Genomic DNA, 19,713 nt, shown 5'->3' with positions numbered 1-19,713 from the left:
GAGTAGATAAGAAAACAAAGCCTTTACATATGCTGTTCATAAGGGACTCACTGCAGATCTAAAGACACACACAGACTGAAAAATAAGGGATTAAAAAAAGATATTTCATGAAAATGAAAACAAAAAAATAAGCGAAGGTAGCAATACTTATATCAGACAAAATGGACTTTAAAACAAAGGCTATAACAAGAGAAAAGAGGACCCAGTCATACCACTTATGGGTATTTACCCCAAGAAACCCAAAACACTATTTCAAGAAGACAGTTGCAACCCTATGTTCATTGCAGTATTATTTACAATGGCCGAGATATGGAAGTAATCTTGTTGAATTTGTACATATATACAGTGGAATATTACTCAGCCATAAAAAATCTTTCCATCTGCAACATGAATGGATCTATAGGGTATTAGGCTAAGTGACATAAGTCAGACAAAGACAAATACCATATGTTTCACTTATGTATGGCAACTCTAAAATGAAATAAACAAAACAGAATCAAACTCATAGATACAGAGAGCATTTTGATGGTTGCCAGATGGGAGGGAATTGGAGGATGGGTGGAAAGGGGGAAGGGATTAAGACATAAAAATTGGGAGTTATAAAATAGCCGTGGGGATGTAAAATATAGCATTGAAAATATAGTCAGTGATATTGTAATAACTATGTATGGTGCCAGGTGGGCACTAAAAGTATAGAGGTGATCACTTTGTAAGGTACATAACTATCTAATTATATGTTGTACACCTGAAGTTAAAAGAACATTGTATTCCAACTGTAATCGAAAAATAAAAAATCATTAAAAAAACTAGAAACATTCACTGAAGTCCTAAGGTGTCTTTAATTTTTTTCCAAAGGCCCTATTGTTTTTCAAGTGAACTCCTTAGAAACCTCCTTCAAAGTCATTCACACATCAGCTCTCATGCCTTATGAACTGAATTGCTATCTCACAAGTTGACATTCGAAACAGGTAAAACCAATTATGATGTAAGAAATCAAGAGGGTGGTTATCCTATGACAACTGGGGTTGTACCTAGAAGGGGGCAGATGGGAGGCTTCTGGGGGCTGGACTGTTCTTTCGCCTCTTAACCTGAGTGTTAGTTATATAGATGTGTTCCCCTTGTGAAGTTTCTGCAACCTGCAAACGTTTGGTTTGTACACTTTTCTGTATGTGCTATACGTCCATAAAGAGCTTATTAAAAAAGAAAGGGAAAGCGCAGTCCCTTTTCCTCTCCCCACTCAGACCCCGGAGCTTCCCTGTTTTGCTCCTGCGGGGTAACACTGAGCTGCTGGGTGGTGGTGTTGCAATAAAGCTGTGAAAGGCAAGTCTTTCAAATCCTGCAGTGGCTTTTCGCTGGGGCCAGCAAGTTGCATATGGCCTCACTCAACATACCAACCTCCTAGGAGTCTTCAAGCCAGCGTGGAACTCAAGGTCTGACACAGGCCCGTCACGGTGCATGTAAACCCCTTCTGCATCACCTTTCTCTCTTAGTCATCCCTGGATTTCCCAAAGTTCTGGCAGGTTCTGGCCGCAGCAGGGATGCAGGAACCTCCCACTGGATGAAAGGTAGTCTTCTCTTTCATTTGAAATCACTGGGTCACTTCTTTTAATCAAACCACATCATTGTCGGTTTCTAATTACAAGTCAATAAAGAGACATATGACTTGCCCTAGCAATGATCTATCTTGGTTCTCATTTAGAATGGAAATGAGAAACCCAACTTATTCTACTAAATATGACTGCCCATCATTCACTAAGAGATATTGGCCACCTCATGGAGTTTGTAGTTGTGATGACTGGGGATATAATAGCCCTCAGGTCAAAAAAGGGTTGAAATCTTAAAAAAAACAGTGGAGGCCACTTCACAGAACCACAGAGCCAGGAACTGTCCACACTCCTTAAGTCGTACCTGAACTGTGGTCATCTGAGACACATACATGCTGTACCTTTTACTACAGTGGTGAAGGGATGTTAGACTATGAAAAGGAATATTCACATTTCAACAGAATGGTCTGTGCTTTATCCTATACTAAGCTGGTATGGTATTACGCTTGTATTCAATGTGGCCATTTATTGAGTACTTACTCTGTTCCAGGCATTATGCTAAATTCACAACATAAATTTCCCCACTTCATTCTTACAACAAGCCTGTGATGTGCTTACTATTCTCACACCCACGTTGCCCAGGAGAAGCTGAGTTAGAGTGCTGGGTTCTCGCTCGGGGTCGCACAGTCAGCACCGCCAGGGTTGGGACTCGCACCCTGACCTCTGACCAGCGCTCCTGCACTAACCCACTCGGCCGCCGCGCTCGTGAGTGGGTGGTCTCAGGGGTCCTCGGTCAGGAGGAAACTATGCCGGGGCAGATGGGCAAGGATGGAAACCATTCTGCCCTAAACACTGAGATACGGTGGGCGAAATAGTAAAACAAAGCAAGCATGTTTCAATACAAAAAAACAAGACAAAAACAACAACAGAAACTTAACAGGAGAAGATGCTAAAAACCAACTTGCACGTTTACAGCTAAGTGGTGCTGACTGGAGCTCCGGTATTAGCAGAAGAAATCAAACTCTAGGCCTAAACTACATGCTGCCGAGGACAAACATTTCCCGTAATTATATGATGCAGAAACCCCTAAACACAAAAGCTTCCATAACAATTATTCCCAGGCAGTCAATACCAATAGGATACATGATTGAAGCCCAGATACAAACCTATCATGAAGAGAAACTCAAGCTCTATACTGTTCCCACAAAAATAATAATTAATAGTAAGGATCAGTTTACAGTTAAAAATGACAAAACACATAGGGAAAAATCTGCCATTAAAGGAAGCAGACAGAAGAAACAAGAGGATTGGTGCCCTCAGAATTTAAACTACTAAAATAATCTTAAAGGCCCTTATAATTAGGTATAGAAACCTTAAACCTCTATATAAAAAAATACACAGATTTTTTTTAAAAAGCAAATAAACCTTCTAGCAATAAAAAGAAAAACATCCATATTAAAAACTCATTGCATCCTCTCAGCAGCAGACTAGACACAATCAAAAGGAAATTACTGAACGCTAATATAAGTTGAAGGCAATTATCTCGAATAAAGTACATAAACAAACAGAAATAAATTTATATCCAGACATATAAAGAGAGAGTAAACACTTTAAAAGCCATCAGAGAGGGGGAAAAGCCAGACTACTTATAAAGGTGCAAAACTCAGAGCCAGAAGACAACAGAATAGTATCTTTAAAAATTTCGATTTAGATAGTATGAAGTTAAATGATCCCTGCAGAGTACCTATTAAATAAGGTGTATTAGACAAAGGATGAGAGAATTTACCACTCCCAGATCATTCCTGAAAAAACTTATAAGATACTCTAAAACTAAAACAGCAATGGGTAAAAAAAGAAAAAAAGCAATGGTGAGTAAACAAACTGGTAAACATTGTGTTTACCCCCCGCAGGAGCAACAATAGTGCAACATATAGTGTGTTTATAAACATGGAAGAAGTAAAGTGTGACAAAGTAGACTGTGAAAGAAATAGGGGCTACTCTAAGTTAGAGGTTCTGAGCTTTTGTCCTGGAGGAGAAAAGAAATCCTGACCAATTACAAAAGTTAAGGTGAAAAGCAAAGAGTGCATATTCCCATACTCGTAAGTGGCAGAAAAGACTAGAGGAGACTCAATAAATCAGATAGAAGGCACGAAAGAAAGAAAGAAAAAGAAAGAAAGGAAGAAAGAAAGGAGGAAGGAAGGAAGGGAGGGAGGGAGGGAGGGAGGGAGGGAGGGAGGGAGGGAGGGAGGAAGGAAGGAAGGAAGGAAGGAAGGAAGGAAGGAAGGAAGGAAGGAAGGAAGGAAGGAAGGAAGGAAGGAGAATGAAGGGTAGAGGGCATGTAAAATAAAAATAGAAATAAATCCAAACAAAGCTGCCAATACCAGACAGAGGTATTTCAGCTATATTCTATTTATTAGACAAATCCAGACGCAAAATAACAAAAATGAATAATATATTGATCCCTGTACCCGGCTATTAGAGAATGAAACTTGCTTTCAAAAATACATGGACAAGTGCTAGAACACAAAGCCAATCTCCACACATACTAAAAGCCATGTGTTAAACAGACCACAACATCATTCAATTAGACATTGATAATAAAAAAGCCTCAAATGCCACATATTAGGAAATCTTAAAACACTATTTAAAAAATTATAGATCAAAAAAATTGTGAAAATTAAAACACTGTTAGAGTTAAATAATAATGAAAGCCCTATATATTAAATTACCCAGAGGGGGGGGAGAGTGAGGGAGGGAGGGGGAGAGAGATTGATTTAAAAAGGGGCAAAATCACCAAGATTTGTCATTTTTAATCAAAAGACAATTCTATTAACAAGTGCATGCAATAACCTTGAAAAGTGAGATGAAATAGGCCATTTTCTAAGAAATATCATCACCAAAGTCATTTCGAAAAAGAAACAGAAACTCCAAAGAGACAGTTAACCGCTAAAGAAACGAATCCAGTAGTTGAAAATTTACTCACACAAAAACAAACAAAAATCCATCAGTCACTGATCGTTTCATGAGTTTACCAAACCTACAAGAAAACGATAGTTTAGCCTTATACAAAATGTTAAGGTATTAGAGAAAGAGGAAAAATTCTCCAAGTAATTTTGTGACAATAAAATGACAGTAGGAGAGAGGAAAAGCAGAGCCCACTCTCCTGGTGGGCACAGATGCAAAAGTCCACAATCTAACAGGAGCCAATGAATCCTGAACATGTTACTGTTTTTTGTGATCCTGACAATGAAAGCCCATCATGGGAAAGCAAGTATGTTTTCACATGAGACAACCTATCTACTATTAAAGACATTTGTGGCATATATGTATTTCATGATTAAAAAAATTAAATTATATCCATGTAACTAAGCATAGTAAAAATTAAAATTATTTTAGTAATGTATGTAGAAAATTTTAAAAATAAAATTCAACACCCATTCAAGTTTCACAGAATAACAACAGTAGCACCAAACAATCTTAAGGAGGTTTTTGTTAACTCAGTAAATGGTTAACAACCAAAAACCTGCAGCAATTTGGGAAATGGGTAATAGCTGTGGTTGCACAACACTGTGATTACTTAATGCACTTGAATTGTACACTTAAAAATAGTTAGAGTGGTAAATCTTATATTATTTATATTTTGCTACGGCTCTAAAAACCCTACAGCAAACATCATCCTTCACATGGAATTATTAGGAGCAATTCCTTTAAATTAGGTATAAAACATGGTCGCCTACTCTCATTGCTTTTACTCAACTATGTATCAGAAGTCCAGTGTAATAAAACACAAATCAGTAATTAAGTTTAAAGATTAGAAAGGAAACTTTTCACAAGTGATATTACTGTCTATGCAGAAAGCCCGAGAGAATCTATACAGAAACTGTCAGATCTGAAAGAACATTTAGCAATTTGTTGGACATAAGATACTCAAGGTATAGAAATCTGTGACGCTCTCAAAGCCATTACCAATCAGAAAATGTAGTTTTAAATATATACCATTTATGCTAGCAAGGGAAATTATAAATCTAACATAAAATTATAAAACTATTGAAAGGCATAGAAAGAGACATATGTAAATAAATAGACATACATGGTTTATCAGGGGAAAGGTCCAATATCATAAAAGATAGCAATTATCTTCAAATTAATATAAAACCTATAGCAATGTTAATCAAAGCTTTAGCATGAGTCATGGAAATTCATGAGCTAATTCCAAAATTAATGTGTAAGAGTAAAGAGGCAAGGCTAGTCAAGGCGACTTAGGAGAAGAAAATGAAAGGATATTTGTTCTAAATAACAAGTCATATTATAAAGTGATAATAATTGAAGAGCCAGGGTGTTGGCAGAGGCACTGACAAGCCATAAAGCCTGGGACAGATCTGCAGATAGATGGGAACTCAGCCCATGACACAGGTGTCAGAATAAACTTGCTGGAAAATAAAGATGACTCAATAAAAAATGCTGGTTACGAAGCCAACTATATAGAAAAAGACCAAACTACACTACACCCTGTGCCACACACACGCACACACACACCAGGGGGATTAACCCTGAGTGTGGAAGGCAGCCCTTTAAAGCATTCAGAATAAAAATACATGAAACTATCCTTATAACATTAGTGCAGAGACAAATTTCTTAAACAAGGTACCAAGTACACAAATCCCTGAAGAAAGAATAAATTAAGCTACATTAAAATAAAAGTGAAAGCAAATTTCTGTGCATCTAAGGACATCTCTAAATGTGAAGAGACAGACCCAGGAGCAGGAAGACACGTATACAAATCATATAACTGCAAACAGATTGTATCCGAAACATGGAAAGAGCTCCCAAATCACTAGGAGTAGATCCACCACCCAACAGAGACCTGCCAATAGGAACACAGGAATGAAGAGATCAGGAACCCAAATAACCAATAAAACTGCTAAGAAGAAAAAAAAGAACAGGCCCACCAGCATTAGTAATCAGGGACATGCACATGAAACCTCCAAGCATCATTCTCAGCACATCAGACTTCGGTGAATCTGAATTTTTGGTGTTTTTGGTAAGGACACCTGGAACAAATACCTGAAACTGCCAACTGTTAACTGAGGAAAGACAAATTAGGACTTTTTCCAACCGCCAGCAAACAGAGCGAAAGTCTCCCTCCCACACTCTAGGGTGCGTTCTAATGCGTTCTGCATGCGTCCCCAAGTCCCAGTGATCTCTCCAAGGGAGCCAGGTGGCGTTTCCTCCAAGCTGAGGGACAGGCCTCCTCACACCAGAGGGCCACGTGTCCCTCTCCCCGAGTCCTGTGCGGCCCATCTGGGCAAGTCCCTGAGCAGGGCGTGGGGGGCTTACTTGGAGCAGTCTTCACAAGCAATGTTCCCTGAGGTTTCCTTGATGGTGCGCTCAGAGACAAATGCTGGATATTCAGTATCACAAGGCTCCAGGGTCTGTTTCAATTTCTGGGCTGCAGGGAGAAGGAATGAAACACAGAGAGAGAGAGATAAGAAACGCAGGGCACAGGCTTTATTGTGACTGGCAGCCGCAGGGACTCAGAATGCAGCTCCACTCCCGCTGCTCTGTGATTTTTCTAGGCACAGCATAATGCATTATTTTCTAATTAGTCCAGCGATTTCATCTGCCAAGCAACTCTATAAGCTATAATTCCTTGAGCAGTTGTGTTGGCTTGATCAGCTATCATTTATGCATCATAAGAATTCTACTTTCTGGGACAACATCAGTCACCGGGCCTCTGACCTCAGACTTACTTGAACTTAGCAACAAACGCATATGTATATCTAAATAAATGTATAAAATATAAGTTACACCATATTATTTAGGGTGAGACAAAGGTCATGATACAATTGCATGGTTTTATTACAGAAACAAAATTGAAATATGGACTAGTAAAATGCGTAATGCCTTTGAACCCAAGCCATGGGCCTAATCCTACTATTATGAAGTTCCCTGTCCAGTAATACAGCACTAAATAACCCTGTACATAAATGAGTACATAGTAGGCACTTGGTGAAGGCTTGTGGTTGATTAAATTATCTAAGCGAGTTACGTCCAGTGGGCAAGTTCCCAAACCTCTCTAAGTCTCAACGTTTAAAACTTGTAAGCCGGGGATACTATAGGTCCTCTATCAGAGGCCGATGTGAGAAGTAAATAAATATGTGAGTACTTAGTACAGTACCCGGAGCATCATGAGTGCTAAGTCAGTGTAAGTTAATAAAAATAGTAGCCATAGTGGATAACAGTAACAAAACAGCGCTAGCATTCAGGTGAGGCCAGTGCGACATTAAAACGAAGACGACAGAACTCACAGGAGCCAAGATACGGGAGCAACTTAAGTGTCCATGAGTAGATGAATGAAAGAAGCGGTGCGTATGTTCCACGGGGCATGATTCAGCCCTAAGAGAGGACTAAAATCGTGCCATTTGCACCAACAGGGATGGACCTAGACGGTATTATGCTGAGTGAAATAAGTCAGACAGGCAAATGCCAGATGACTTCACTTATGTGGAATCTAAACACCAAATAAATGAACAAGCAGAACAGAAACAGGCTCGTAGATACAGAGAACATTTTGACAGTTGCCAGAGAGGGGAGGGGGGTGGGGAGGATGGGTGAAAAGTGAAGGGACTGAGAAGTACAAATTGGTAGTTACAGAGCAGTCACGGATGTAAAGCACAGTGAAGGCAATGCAGTCAATAATTTGTAATAACTAGATATGGTGTCAGATGGGTATGAGATTTAGCAGAGTGATCGCTTCATAAATTATCTAAATGTCTAATCATGGGGTTGTACACCTGAAGCTAATATAATATTGCATGTCAGCTGTAATTGAAAGGTTAGGTTATATATATCAATGAGGATGACAGATGCTATAGCATAGTGATTAAGGTTGAAGGATCTGAAGTCAGAGGAGTCTGGAGCACAATCCCCCGCTCCATTGCTTCTAGCTACTCCTCAGTATTCTCATCTGTAAAATGGAGGTGTTGGTAGAACAAGGTACCTTCACGGGAAATTCTTCTCCTTAACATTTTCCCAGTAGAATGCCTATAGGTTTCCAGTACCTATGTTTTTGTCTGATCTTTATATAAAATATAAACATGTATTTATAAATATATATTGCATATAATATATGCTATAGGCATATATATAATTTACATTTACAATTGCAAAACTCAACAGATTTTAAGAAAATGATGGGGGGGCAAAGTCTCATGTTATATTCAAAACACGACTGGTTGGATGTCAGAACCACGGGCAGGCGCTTTGTGGAATGTCCAACTGGGCGGTTCTGGCACTAAGTGAACCATCACCGGGTTGTGAATGCAGAACAATCGTTTAGTAACAATGATAATCCTTGGATGATCGGGGAGCCGAGCTCTAAGCATTTATATCCTGATGTGATCGTTTTTTATAGTATAGGCTTTTCACTGAGCTTTAATTATTTTGAGGAAATTAATTCGGTGTTTGTGATTGAAGTGTAGTGTGCTGTAGTTTTTTCCTATTTAAAACAAAAGAAAGAAGACTCATAATTAGCTTTTTCTTGTTGTTAATCCTCACTGGAGGATATTTTTTCCATTGATTTTTAGAGAGAGTAGAAGGGAGGGAGGGAAGGTGGGGCAGAGAGAGAGAGAGAGAGAGAGACATAAACTGGGTTGCCTTCTACACTCACCCCGTCCCAGGCCAGGGATTGAACCTGAAACCCAGGTACCAGCCCTTGACTGGGAATTGACCCCTCGACCCTTCAGTGAGCAGGCCTATGATCTAACCACTGAGAACACCAACCAGCAAGAGGAGATGGCCATGCTAGCCCGCAGGGTCATTCTGAGGAATAAATGACCTAAGCACTATAGTTCTCAGCAGAGTGACACACGTGCACACTTCACATACATGCGTGGACGCACACACAACCTTCACGAAATGCTAGCTGGTAGAGAGTCACATCCACACGCCAGGAGTTGGGCTAATTGTGGAGAAGCTAAGAACAAACTCTGGGTTGTGTATTCTGCCACTGCTGTGTGGTCTCAGATGATGTTGTAATCTCTCTACACCTTCACGGCCTCATCTGCAAAATGGGTATAACAGTACCGACCTCGCGTGGTTGTTTGAGGATCAAAAGAATGAACAATGGAAAGTGGCTGGCACACTGGGAATGCTATTGAAGTGCCCGTGCTTACTGCCCCCATGACTCTTGCACAGGTCATTTCACTGAATCCTTTGGCTAGAAAAGGCCAGCGGATGGCTGCCTTCCTGACTCCTGAGTCCACTGACAGTACAGAGCTGGTAGCTATCCCGCTCCTGAAGGACACGGACCCAGACACTGTCTGTCCCCCTGCAGTGCCAGGGCACAGAGAGTGTCATTACGTCCTCCCTGGATAGTGAATAATTCTCTGAATAAAACTGACAAAAGAAATGTGAGAACCTCAGTCCCTAACGGCAACTGCCCGCCGTCAGTGGAAGGCAAGGTGAGTTTGGGTGGCCCAAGCCCCACAGTAACAGCAGAGAGGCCCTTGGTGGGAACCGTTCCCTTCCCGTCCTTTTCACTGCCTCTGATCTTGTCAGGAGGGCCTCTTTGTTTGATGGTCGGGAGTTCTTACCACCTTTCTCTCATTTGCTCTTCTCTCTTTTTACCTCGGGAGGCCACACATAAAGCTCAGAGTATCTGGCTACAATTTGGTGACACTTTTTTAGTTTCATGGTTCTCATTTGTATAATTCCTTTCTCTGTATGGCAAGTGATACTGACGTTCTATTTCAATAATTACATTATTTAAATGTAAAAAAAAATGAGTCCGATAAAATGAAATAAAGATTATGTAAACAACAGCACAGATTATAAGTGGAGACGACACGAGCAGATGGCATCTAATAACCTATTGATGGTAATGGCTAAACTTATTAAGAAATTGATATGCACCAGATTTCCATGGATTAATCTAACAGTAAGACAAGTCACAAACACACACACAAAAACACAATTAGGTGGACACAATTGTTATCTCTGTTTTGCAGATTAGTAAATAGAGGAGAGGACTGAGAAAATTGCCCAAATTCATCCAGTGAAGTATGTAGCAGAGCCAAACCTTGAACTTTAGCTCCCTGGCTCATACACATTTAACTGCCCTGTGGAGCTTGGCCACTGAACGCAAGGAAGAATGGTCTTTGGGACAGGCTGAGATAGGCAGCACATATGATTCAAATAAGCCCGATAATCGCACCATCCCTAATTCTAATTGGCTGGGCCCAGTTGCAATGGAATGAGTCCAGCAAGTTCAATGGCAAGACTCATTCGGCTCTGATCCTTTCTGGAGATGAAATGTTTGGTCCTTTGACAACTGTAGGGAACCCAAACTGATGTGGTGATAAACCGTTGAGTCTATTTGCAGCGTGACTATCGATTGGCTGGAGGTTGCTTGATGTGCTTTTGGGAAACGAACAAATTATCATATAAAACCACAGCCACATTTAATCTAAATAACATGGTTTATTGTGAAGACCTTTCTTTGTCTGGAATACTCTGGAAAACACCACATATATTTGCCGGTCTTTACTATTTGTCTATGAAATTGCAAACCAATAACTCAGGCCTCCTGCATCCTAATGAGGGCTGCTTTAACTCTTACAAAGGTGTAGGGACACAAGGGTCATGGAGCTCAGCTAGGCCGATTCTCTTCCCAGGAGGGAAAACTGGGGTTCAGGAAGCAGACACAGCCTGCCTTGAGTCCCACAGACAGTGACTACTCCTCATGACCATTATTTACCTACCCAGCAAAACCACTGCCACCTTGGCGGCCCACTCACTCCGTGCTCACCACCTGTCAGACACCACGCCGGGCCCTGAGCACCGACGACGAATCTGGAGCTCAGAGAAATGAAGGAGCTCGCCCCAGGTCACAGTGCTGAAAGTGGTGGCGCCCAGAAACACACCGCGGCCGCATCCTGGAGCCTCCTACACTCTCTGCCATCACACCACTCCCCCTCCCAGCCCACGTCCACTGCACACCTATAGCAGAGGCCCCCACGACCCGTCACTCGCTTGTAACGACGCCCCCACAGAACTGAATATCTTTAATTTCCCCTTAGCAACAACTGTCCCTGATGAGAATAATTGACTTGGGTTCACAGTAATTATGTGCAGACAATTGGGGATGGACAGAGTTGCCACTTGAAAAGCTCTCCTCTCCCTTTGTGTCTTGAATGCACCCCCATTCATAACCGGGTGCCAGCAAGCCCATTCTCTTTGTGCAACTTTGCTCAAATGATACCTTTGTGGTGCTCAGGCAGAAATGGGCTTCCACAGTCCCCCTCATTAAGGAAATGAAGCAGATAAACAGTGTAATTATGGATTCCATTTTTAGCTGAACAAAGATGCACGTCTCAGCTTGGGGTCCTGAGCTCGTGAGGGAATGGTACATTTAGAATGTACCAGGCAGTGTAGTCATGCCCTTGAAACTTCTCTCTCCTTACACTGGGTCTAAGATTTACATTTAACACACACACCCGCGTGACAGGAGCCCCATAGAGGAGTTTATTGACCCTCTGATTCTGTCTCTTCAACTATAACATGGCAAAGGTGTAGCCATGCCCAGCAGAGGGCCTTGGGCCTGAACGGGACAGTCTGTGTGCAGCAGCTGAAGTGACCAGTTGGCTTTTGTCAGCTGAGGTGGCAGCTCTCGGTTGAGGTCTGAGCCCATTATCTCTTCGCTGTCTGACTTAGGTGCCTCGGAAAGGCTCAGTGACGGAGTCTAGTGGTCCCCTCCTCTCAGGTATGCTGAAGGGCCGTGAAGGTAATCTAGCATCAGCTCTCTGGGAAAAGCTCTGCACACGAGTGTACCACGTCTCAACGATGTAATTACCTGACAAGGCCTCAAGGTGTGGCAATGGAGTGAGGCAACTCAGATTTATCTATTAAGGATCCTTTTGTAAAGCTTCCTAAAACTGAAACAGAGAACTGAAGCATCGCTGCATTCCTCTGAGCTAAAAATTGTCCACGGTTGGTGCTGGTGGACAGGGAAGCAGGGGAGAGGGGCTATGAAACTTCAGAATGGGAACCTGCGCACGTTTCTGTAACCAACGTGAGTGCAAAGCCCCTCGTCCCCTCCCCTGCGCCCCTTGGTCTACACTAGGGCTTCTCAGCAGTGGCAACGCAGTCATCCCCCCTTACCTGCAGTTTCACTTCCTGGGGTTTCACTTACCCGCGGTCAACGGCAGTTTGAAATAGTAAATGAAAAATTCCAGAAGTAAACAATTCATAAGTTTTAAAATGCACAGTGTTCTGAGCAGTGTGCTGAACTCACACAGCCCCACTTCGTCTCACCTGGGACATGAATCATCCCGTGTCAGGTGCACCCACCTGTATGTGCTATAGCCCGGTAGCCACTTAGTAGCCATCTCGGTTCTCAGAGAGAGAGATGCTACATTCACATAACTTTTATGACAGTGTATTATTATAACTGTTCTATCTTACTATTAGTTATTGTTATTAATCTCTTAATGTGCCTAATTTATAAATTAAACTTTGTCGTAGGTATGCATGTATAGGAAAAACATAGTATAGGTAGGATTTGGAACTCTCCATGGTTTCAGGCATCCATTGGGGGTCTTGGATTATGTCCCCTGAAGATAAGGGGGGACTACTGTATTGACGTCTTGAGTCAGCTAATTCTTGGTTGTCAGTGGTTGTTTGTTGTAGGAGGGTGTTTAGCGGCATCCCTGACCTCTACCCACTAGATGTCAGTAGCCCCCCCATGCCCAGTTGTGACAACCATTAATGTCTCCAGGTGTTACAATGACCTGTGGGAGGAAACACCTCCCAACTTGAAAACTACTGCTTTAGGCAAAGATCACAGTGACTGGTCCTCAACAGAGACTCAGATCCGAAGGACTAGGACCAGAGCCTGGGCCGGTGCCTGTGGTGGCAGGTGTGGGGAAGGAAAGTGGGCCAGGGGAGAGGGCGAAGTGGGCGTGGAGGCTGGCATGAGGAAGGAGTGCCTCGTCACCCTCACCGTCGGAGCCCCTCGGCCCGGGGGTGGGGGGGCAGGCACCCGGTTTGAGGAGGGACGGCAGAGAGTAAACCAGGGAAGACAACCAGCCAGTGCCCTCTGCGCTGAGCACACGCTGAAGGAAGAGCCAGGCCCTCAGCCGAAAACTCACCACCACCCAAAGCAGGAGCTCTGCCGACCGCCCGCCTGCCGTTCAATGCTCATGATATTGCCTAAAGCAGACATGACCAAGTTATGTCTACTGTTGTCCATAGGCCAACGGAGAGATCAAAGCCTAAAGAGACCAAGGGATTCGCCCAGAAGCTCACAGCAGCGAGTGGCAGAGGAAGGCGGCCTGGCTCTAACCCGGCACCTAACCTCTAGCTGAAACCACCCCCAGAGCTCGGTCTGACTGGGGAGGGGGGGTGATCTGTCCCCTGCTCTGGTGCTGCAAGCCATTCTCTGAGCCTCTATTCATCTTCCTTTTCTCTCTTTTAATCCCATTTATCTTTTCTTACCCCCAGTCGTAAAATTGTGGAAAAGCGAGTCTAACAAGAAAATTCAAAAAAAAAGATGAGCACCCATTTAGTAGGTTCCTTCTCATGTCTCCTTTCCAGATCATGTGCCATTTTACGTCAAGGTGGGCTCATGCCATGGGAAACGTTTCCTTGGGGAGCATGGGAATCTTCTCTTCCTGATTCACATTTCAGCCTCTGTTCCCTGATTCGCCGTTGCATACTGATTGCTGGTCCTGGTTAAGGCTACACTCTCCCCTCCCACTACTGAATGCTTTTGGTAGGGTAGATACAGTTTTGTATATTGTTTTTCTTGTTATAGTACTTAATATCATGAGCATTTTTGAACCTGGTAAAACGTTTTCAGAAACAGAATCTTTTAAAAAGTCTTCTGTGCCTTTCTGTGGATGAGCTGCAATGTATTTAAAATGTCCCTGTTGTTCATCTGTAAGGAGTTTGCTGGTGTTTGCAATCCTAAGTTCTCTGGTGATGGTCAGCCTACGTAGAATCCTTTGTTCCCATCTCAGTTTATTTCTTTAGGCCAGGTTTCTAGAGGCGGGATTATGAGCCCTTGCTGTCATTCGAAGATGGTACCAACCCAGCAGGAAGGGGCAATGCCCAGGCCCGAAGGGTCACCTGACAGTGTGTGTGGGTGAAAGCCCACTGGGCCATCAGCTTCCCAGGACAGAGCCGGACCAAACACACTTGGGTCAGGTTCACTGTTGCCAGAGGCCGCTCTCCGCTGGCAAACGCATGCGTGGAACTCTGCACAGGTTGCTCCATTTCATATCCTAATGAGAAATTAGCAAGTTCCCGAATTTAGACCATATGGGCCTATGTGTAAGTTACAAAGTTAGGATGACAGTGACTATAATGGTCATACCTGGCAAAAAAAATAGGGTATGTAGTAAGCAAAGACTGAGCACCAACGATGCACTAAGCACCAGTTAGGTGCTAAGGAATAACAGTGGTGAAGGCACAGCTCCTGCCATTCAGAAAGTCTAGTTTAGTGTGAAACACACAAACTGGGGCAAGAAGGGTGCGTGAGAGCTGGGGAGTGCGTGAGCTGAGGGAATCCTCACTGCCTGGGGTCTGAAGGGAAGGGAGAGGGAATGTCAGACTGAAATATATCCAGCATCTGGGGGAAGGCTGATGTGTCACTAATCTACCCCTTTTAAATGAGAGATAATTTAAAATAATAATAGTAGCAGTTTGCTCATGCCTGGCATCCCAGGTGAAAAACCAGTCAAGATAAATAAATACATACAGGAAAGGGGAGAGTGCATCTGAGAAACAGCCAGTGGATGCTGGGGAGACGACTGGGAAACAGCCTTCATTAAAGGGCATTGGCTTTGCAGGGGACTCAACTAGTCATCACTGTGGTGGCCACACTGTCATCGCCATGATCATGAATTAATTACAACTACCACTGTTTGAGAGCTCACTATATTCCAGTCTCTGTGCTCAGCATACAGCATGATTCATCTCACCATTAGATACACACACACACATACACAGGATAGGAGATAAATATTTATAAATATTATTTTATTACTTTCCTATTTTTCTCACTGTGGGGAAACTGAGCCAGACCAGCTAACTTGTCAAAGGCTAACCTTGGAGCCAGGACTCAAGTGCATACTGACCTAATTCTATAACTCATGCCCCTCAGAGTTTCTACTAATTATTGCTCAAATCATTGAAGGTTTGGGGGCAGGAAAAGTAATGTGATTAGAGTTATATTTTATGAAGGTAATTGTAAAAAAGAAAACAAAACAGAACAGGGTCATTCTCTTTCATTCAGCCTGAGAAGGCAATGCCTCTGTCTCCCTTAGATTTCAGCATCAGCCCTGAGCTTCCTGAAGACATCACCTATGCAATGCATGACCTCTAAGCCTTAGTTAAGGAAACAGGTCAAAGCGCATGTCCAACATGGGCTGAGTGAGGGCCGTGGAACTGTTGTCAGGCTGGATGGCTCTGAGCCCAGCACAAAGGGTGCCTTTAGCTGACAGAGCTGACAGCTCATCACTCTGTCCTGAGCGGTGTCACATGAGCCCATCCCTGATGAGAAGTAGCCGGTGAACCCAGGGCTCGGCCCTCTGAGCTGGGAAACAGAGGCCAGCGGCTGCTTACCTTTAGCTGTCATATCTGAGTGCCACCAACTGCAGAGGTTAAATTCCACCAGGAACCTAAAAGGTGATAGGAAAGTCCAGTGTTACTTGGTCATCCACAGCCTGAATGGAACAGTGACATCAAGTTTCCAGCATTGCTCACCTCGTTTGAAAGAATGGCATCGAAATCTGGAGATATCGACGTGGTGGGTTCGGTCACCACCGAACTTTCACTGGGCTTTATCTTATTTGTGAAAGGCTACTTTATCACCAATGCCAAACAGACCTTGAAATCAGGTTTACCTAGACTCAGGACTCTGCTGAGAAATAGTTTGCTTTACAGGCAGAAATAGTTTTTAGTCCGAGTCCTAGTAAAAAGTCAACTTCTAGCCCTGGCCAGTGTGGCTCACTGGTTAGAGCGTCGGCCCGCACACCCAAGGGTTGTGGGTTTGATTCCTGGTCAAGGGTACATACTTGGGTTGCAGGTTCGATCCCTGGTCCAGGTTGGGGCACATGCAGGAGGCGACCAATTGCTGTGTTTCTCTCACATCAATGTTTCTCTCTCTCTCTCTCTCTCTGTCTGTCTCCCCTCCCTCTCTCCCTTCCACACTCTCTAAAAATCAACAGAAAAAATATCCTCAGATGAGGCTTAACAGTAACAAAAAAGTCAATTTCTAAAGGGCCTCCCCTGCCTAGGTTCAGAAATACAAGTAGAGCATTCTCTGTTAGACTATGATCTGCAGCAATAAAAGCAGCTTTCAAAATTTACACTACAATGCAAACTTGTTCAGACATGTGTGTGACTCAAACTTCTCTTTATGAAATTAGACTACAATGTGAATTCAAAAAATCGAAATTTCTCAATTGCTCCTAAAGTGTGCAAAAGTAACCTAAACCCTCCTCTGAATGAATGGAGACTGACCAAAACTCAGCCATTTCTTTTTCAGGCACATGGCTACTCTCTGTAGCAACTCACAATCAAAATCCCACTGTGATCTGTTCCAGTATTTTCTGCCTCTTATGTACATGCAAAGCTTACTCCCCAATCGAATTCATAAATTGTTAAATTAATATAGGTTCCATTAAAGCAACAGAGAAGACAATGTCTGGTCATCCAATGGCAAGAAACCTGCTAAACCCACAGAACTGGAACTTAATGGGGAAAATAAGAATGAGAGTCGGGTGTGGCATTGGAGACCTGGTCTCCACGCCCATCCACGGAATTCCTCCTTCCGTGTGCTGCAGTGTTTCTGTGCTGTGCCCAGTCTCGTGTGGAAGTCGAGCCTCTCATCTCTGTGCCGTTCCAATCTGACTTCAGCCATAGATGCGTCCAGCACCCTCCAGACAGGATGGCAGTTTGACCGGGTAAACAATTCATCTCACCTGAGAAAAGCCCCCGGCCCGTGGCGCTGACTGCACAGGCCCCACCCTGACCACGACAGGCCGTCCCACGTAGCCCAGTGGACAGCCACGGCAATTTGTCCTTCTGACCACAGCCCACCCAGGCTGCATTAAAAACAGCCAGGCAGCTATGTTAAATTTAACAGTAACCACAATAAATAAATTTGGTTTGTGCATTGCAAGCTGTTAGTCTGCTAAACAGTGACACAAGGGCATAAGCGGTGACCATGAATAACTTAATAAAAGATAATTTTTGGTCTCAGCTTTCAGTATTTCAAGGTTTTCAATGAAATTATCGAAGAGTGTTACGAATCTAATGGTTATTGAAAGCATGAAGTAGAGTCTCCCACTTCACTTAATGATACACAAGAAAAGCAATCACGCATTTTAAATGTAGCGATTGTACTTACAAGACAAGTTCTGTCATGATCCATTTTACTGCAGCAAGGAAGGCTTTATAAGGCTGAAGAGAAGAAGTCAGGTCATTCCAAACAAAGTGTATGACACACAAAATTTGTAGTTTAACTTAAGGCTTTACATAAAGACAATTGTTATTTTTTAAGAGAGATTGATATCATGTTAAAAACCAGTGGCGCTCTAGCTGAAAGAAGAAAATGGTTGGATATTGTATCCCAACACTAACATTTTAAAACTTTGAACTGCCCTGTAGTGAGATGTGATTTACAAGTAAAATAAACATGATCTAATACAGGGGTTATCTCTGGGAGGAAAACGGAAGTTCGGCAAAGGATGCTTAAACCTTTACTCTCTGGGGGCTAATATTTCGCAGCCTAATGCTGAGGGGCTGGAATCACATAACTAATTTCAAATGGTAATTTCCAGGGCTGCTGCTCAGAAAGGAAAGGTGAGTCCCTGTTTGCCATCACTGTCTGTCATTCGTGGAAATAAGCAAAAATTGCATGTACTTGATTTTAATGCAGCCCATGAATTATGTAGGATTTAAGCTGCCTTTTCTCACACTTACATATTTGGACTTGAAAAAATGATAACCATATAAACATGTGATTTTATCCTTGCAGAAAATCCCCTTCACTCTATAAAAGAAGGCATTGACAGCCTAATCTTTATTTCAGAATATTTTAATTAAAAAAAGCAGTGGGATTGTTTACTCTGTGATATTTCCTATGTGGATAATTCAATTTCCTGGATTCTGGAAAATACCCAGTCTCCCCCTCAGTCAGTTCTTTGTACCTAGGTATGTCAGATATGTGAGCGGTGGGCAGATTTGCAAGACAGGCAAAGACACTGGCAAAGCCTGGGCTCCAGATGGCAGGTCCAGAAAACTCTCGGAATCCTTTGTGGTTGCATTTAGATATCAGAGCATTGAAATTCCAAATCCTGGTTTCTTAAGTGAGGTCTGCTTAATCCTGCCTTCTAAGCATTCTGATGATAAGGACTAGAAAGGGGGGGGAGGTATCCAGTTTTAAATAAAACAAGAACCAATTTATATACCCCAAACCATTCTCCAAACTTCCCTATTTCTAGCCAACGAGGAAATAGACAGAACAACATAAATCTACTGGGGTTGCTCCCAGCCCACTCAGGTTTCCGACTGGATCTCTTGCTCTGATTTGATGGCGTGTCTGAATCTCAGAGCCCTCAGGAGAAGGGTCAGATAAGGACAGGAGCTATTAAGTATTTCCTAAAACCAAATGCAACCTTGCAGTCCCGTGGTTTCGCCGTTACAATTCTTAGGGCTTCAAAAATATGGTCTTTCTTTCCAAATGGCCCAGGTGGTCAGACCATGGGACAGCTCTGTGCCTTTGTACCTGCCGGGATGGATAGTGACATGTCCGTGGTCCTCGGTGGTGTGAGTCTGGGAGGAGGGAGTGAAGAAGGGGACTGAGGGGGCTTTGGAGGTGGGGAGGGGCAGGCACCCTGAGGCCGGGGGGTTTGGGAGTGTGGGGGGGACTCCAGCGTGTCCTGCTGGACACAGGCTCCATGGAGGGGTAAACAAATGGACTATGTAAATACAGGATTAGAAATTTTTAAATGCATTATCAGCCAGAAAGGTAAAGCCACTGAGCTTTTAAGAGTAAAGATGAAAACATATCTTGGGAAAGTTTTCAGTCTGGGAATAGTCATGCTTAGGTTAGGGAAGTTGAGTTGGGAAAGAAAGGTTGATTCTCACTAAAAAGCAGTGT

The 19,713-nt window shown here is 42.9% G+C and overlaps 1 protein-coding gene across 1 annotated transcript in view; it reads right to left on the bottom strand.

The window, feature by feature from the left end:
* The window catches only part of CACNA2D3 (calcium voltage-gated channel auxiliary subunit alpha2delta 3), a 556,479-nt gene that overhangs the window by 39,295 nt on the left and 497,471 nt on the right, over nt 1–19,713 (bottom strand). Inside the window, exons 31-33 of the mRNA XM_087825134.1 lie at nt 17,959–18,011; nt 16,170–16,225; nt 6,882–6,993 (exon numbers count right to left, since the gene is read on the bottom strand). Of these exons, the coding sequence (XP_087681260.1) occupies nt 6,882–6,993; nt 16,170–16,225; nt 17,959–18,011 (221 nt within the window). The remainder of the gene's footprint in view (nt 1–6,881; nt 6,994–16,169; nt 16,226–17,958; nt 18,012–19,713) is intronic.

The sequence above is a fragment of the Miniopterus natalensis genome, chromosome 15 (genome assembly GCF_054644295.1).
Source record: "Miniopterus natalensis isolate mMinNat1 chromosome 15, mMinNat1.hap1, whole genome shotgun sequence".
NCBI lineage: Eukaryota > Metazoa > Chordata > Mammalia > Chiroptera > Miniopteridae > Miniopterus > Miniopterus natalensis.
The sequence above is the reverse complement of the archived record's forward strand: the minus strand, read 5'-3'. Positions and strand labels throughout refer to the sequence as shown.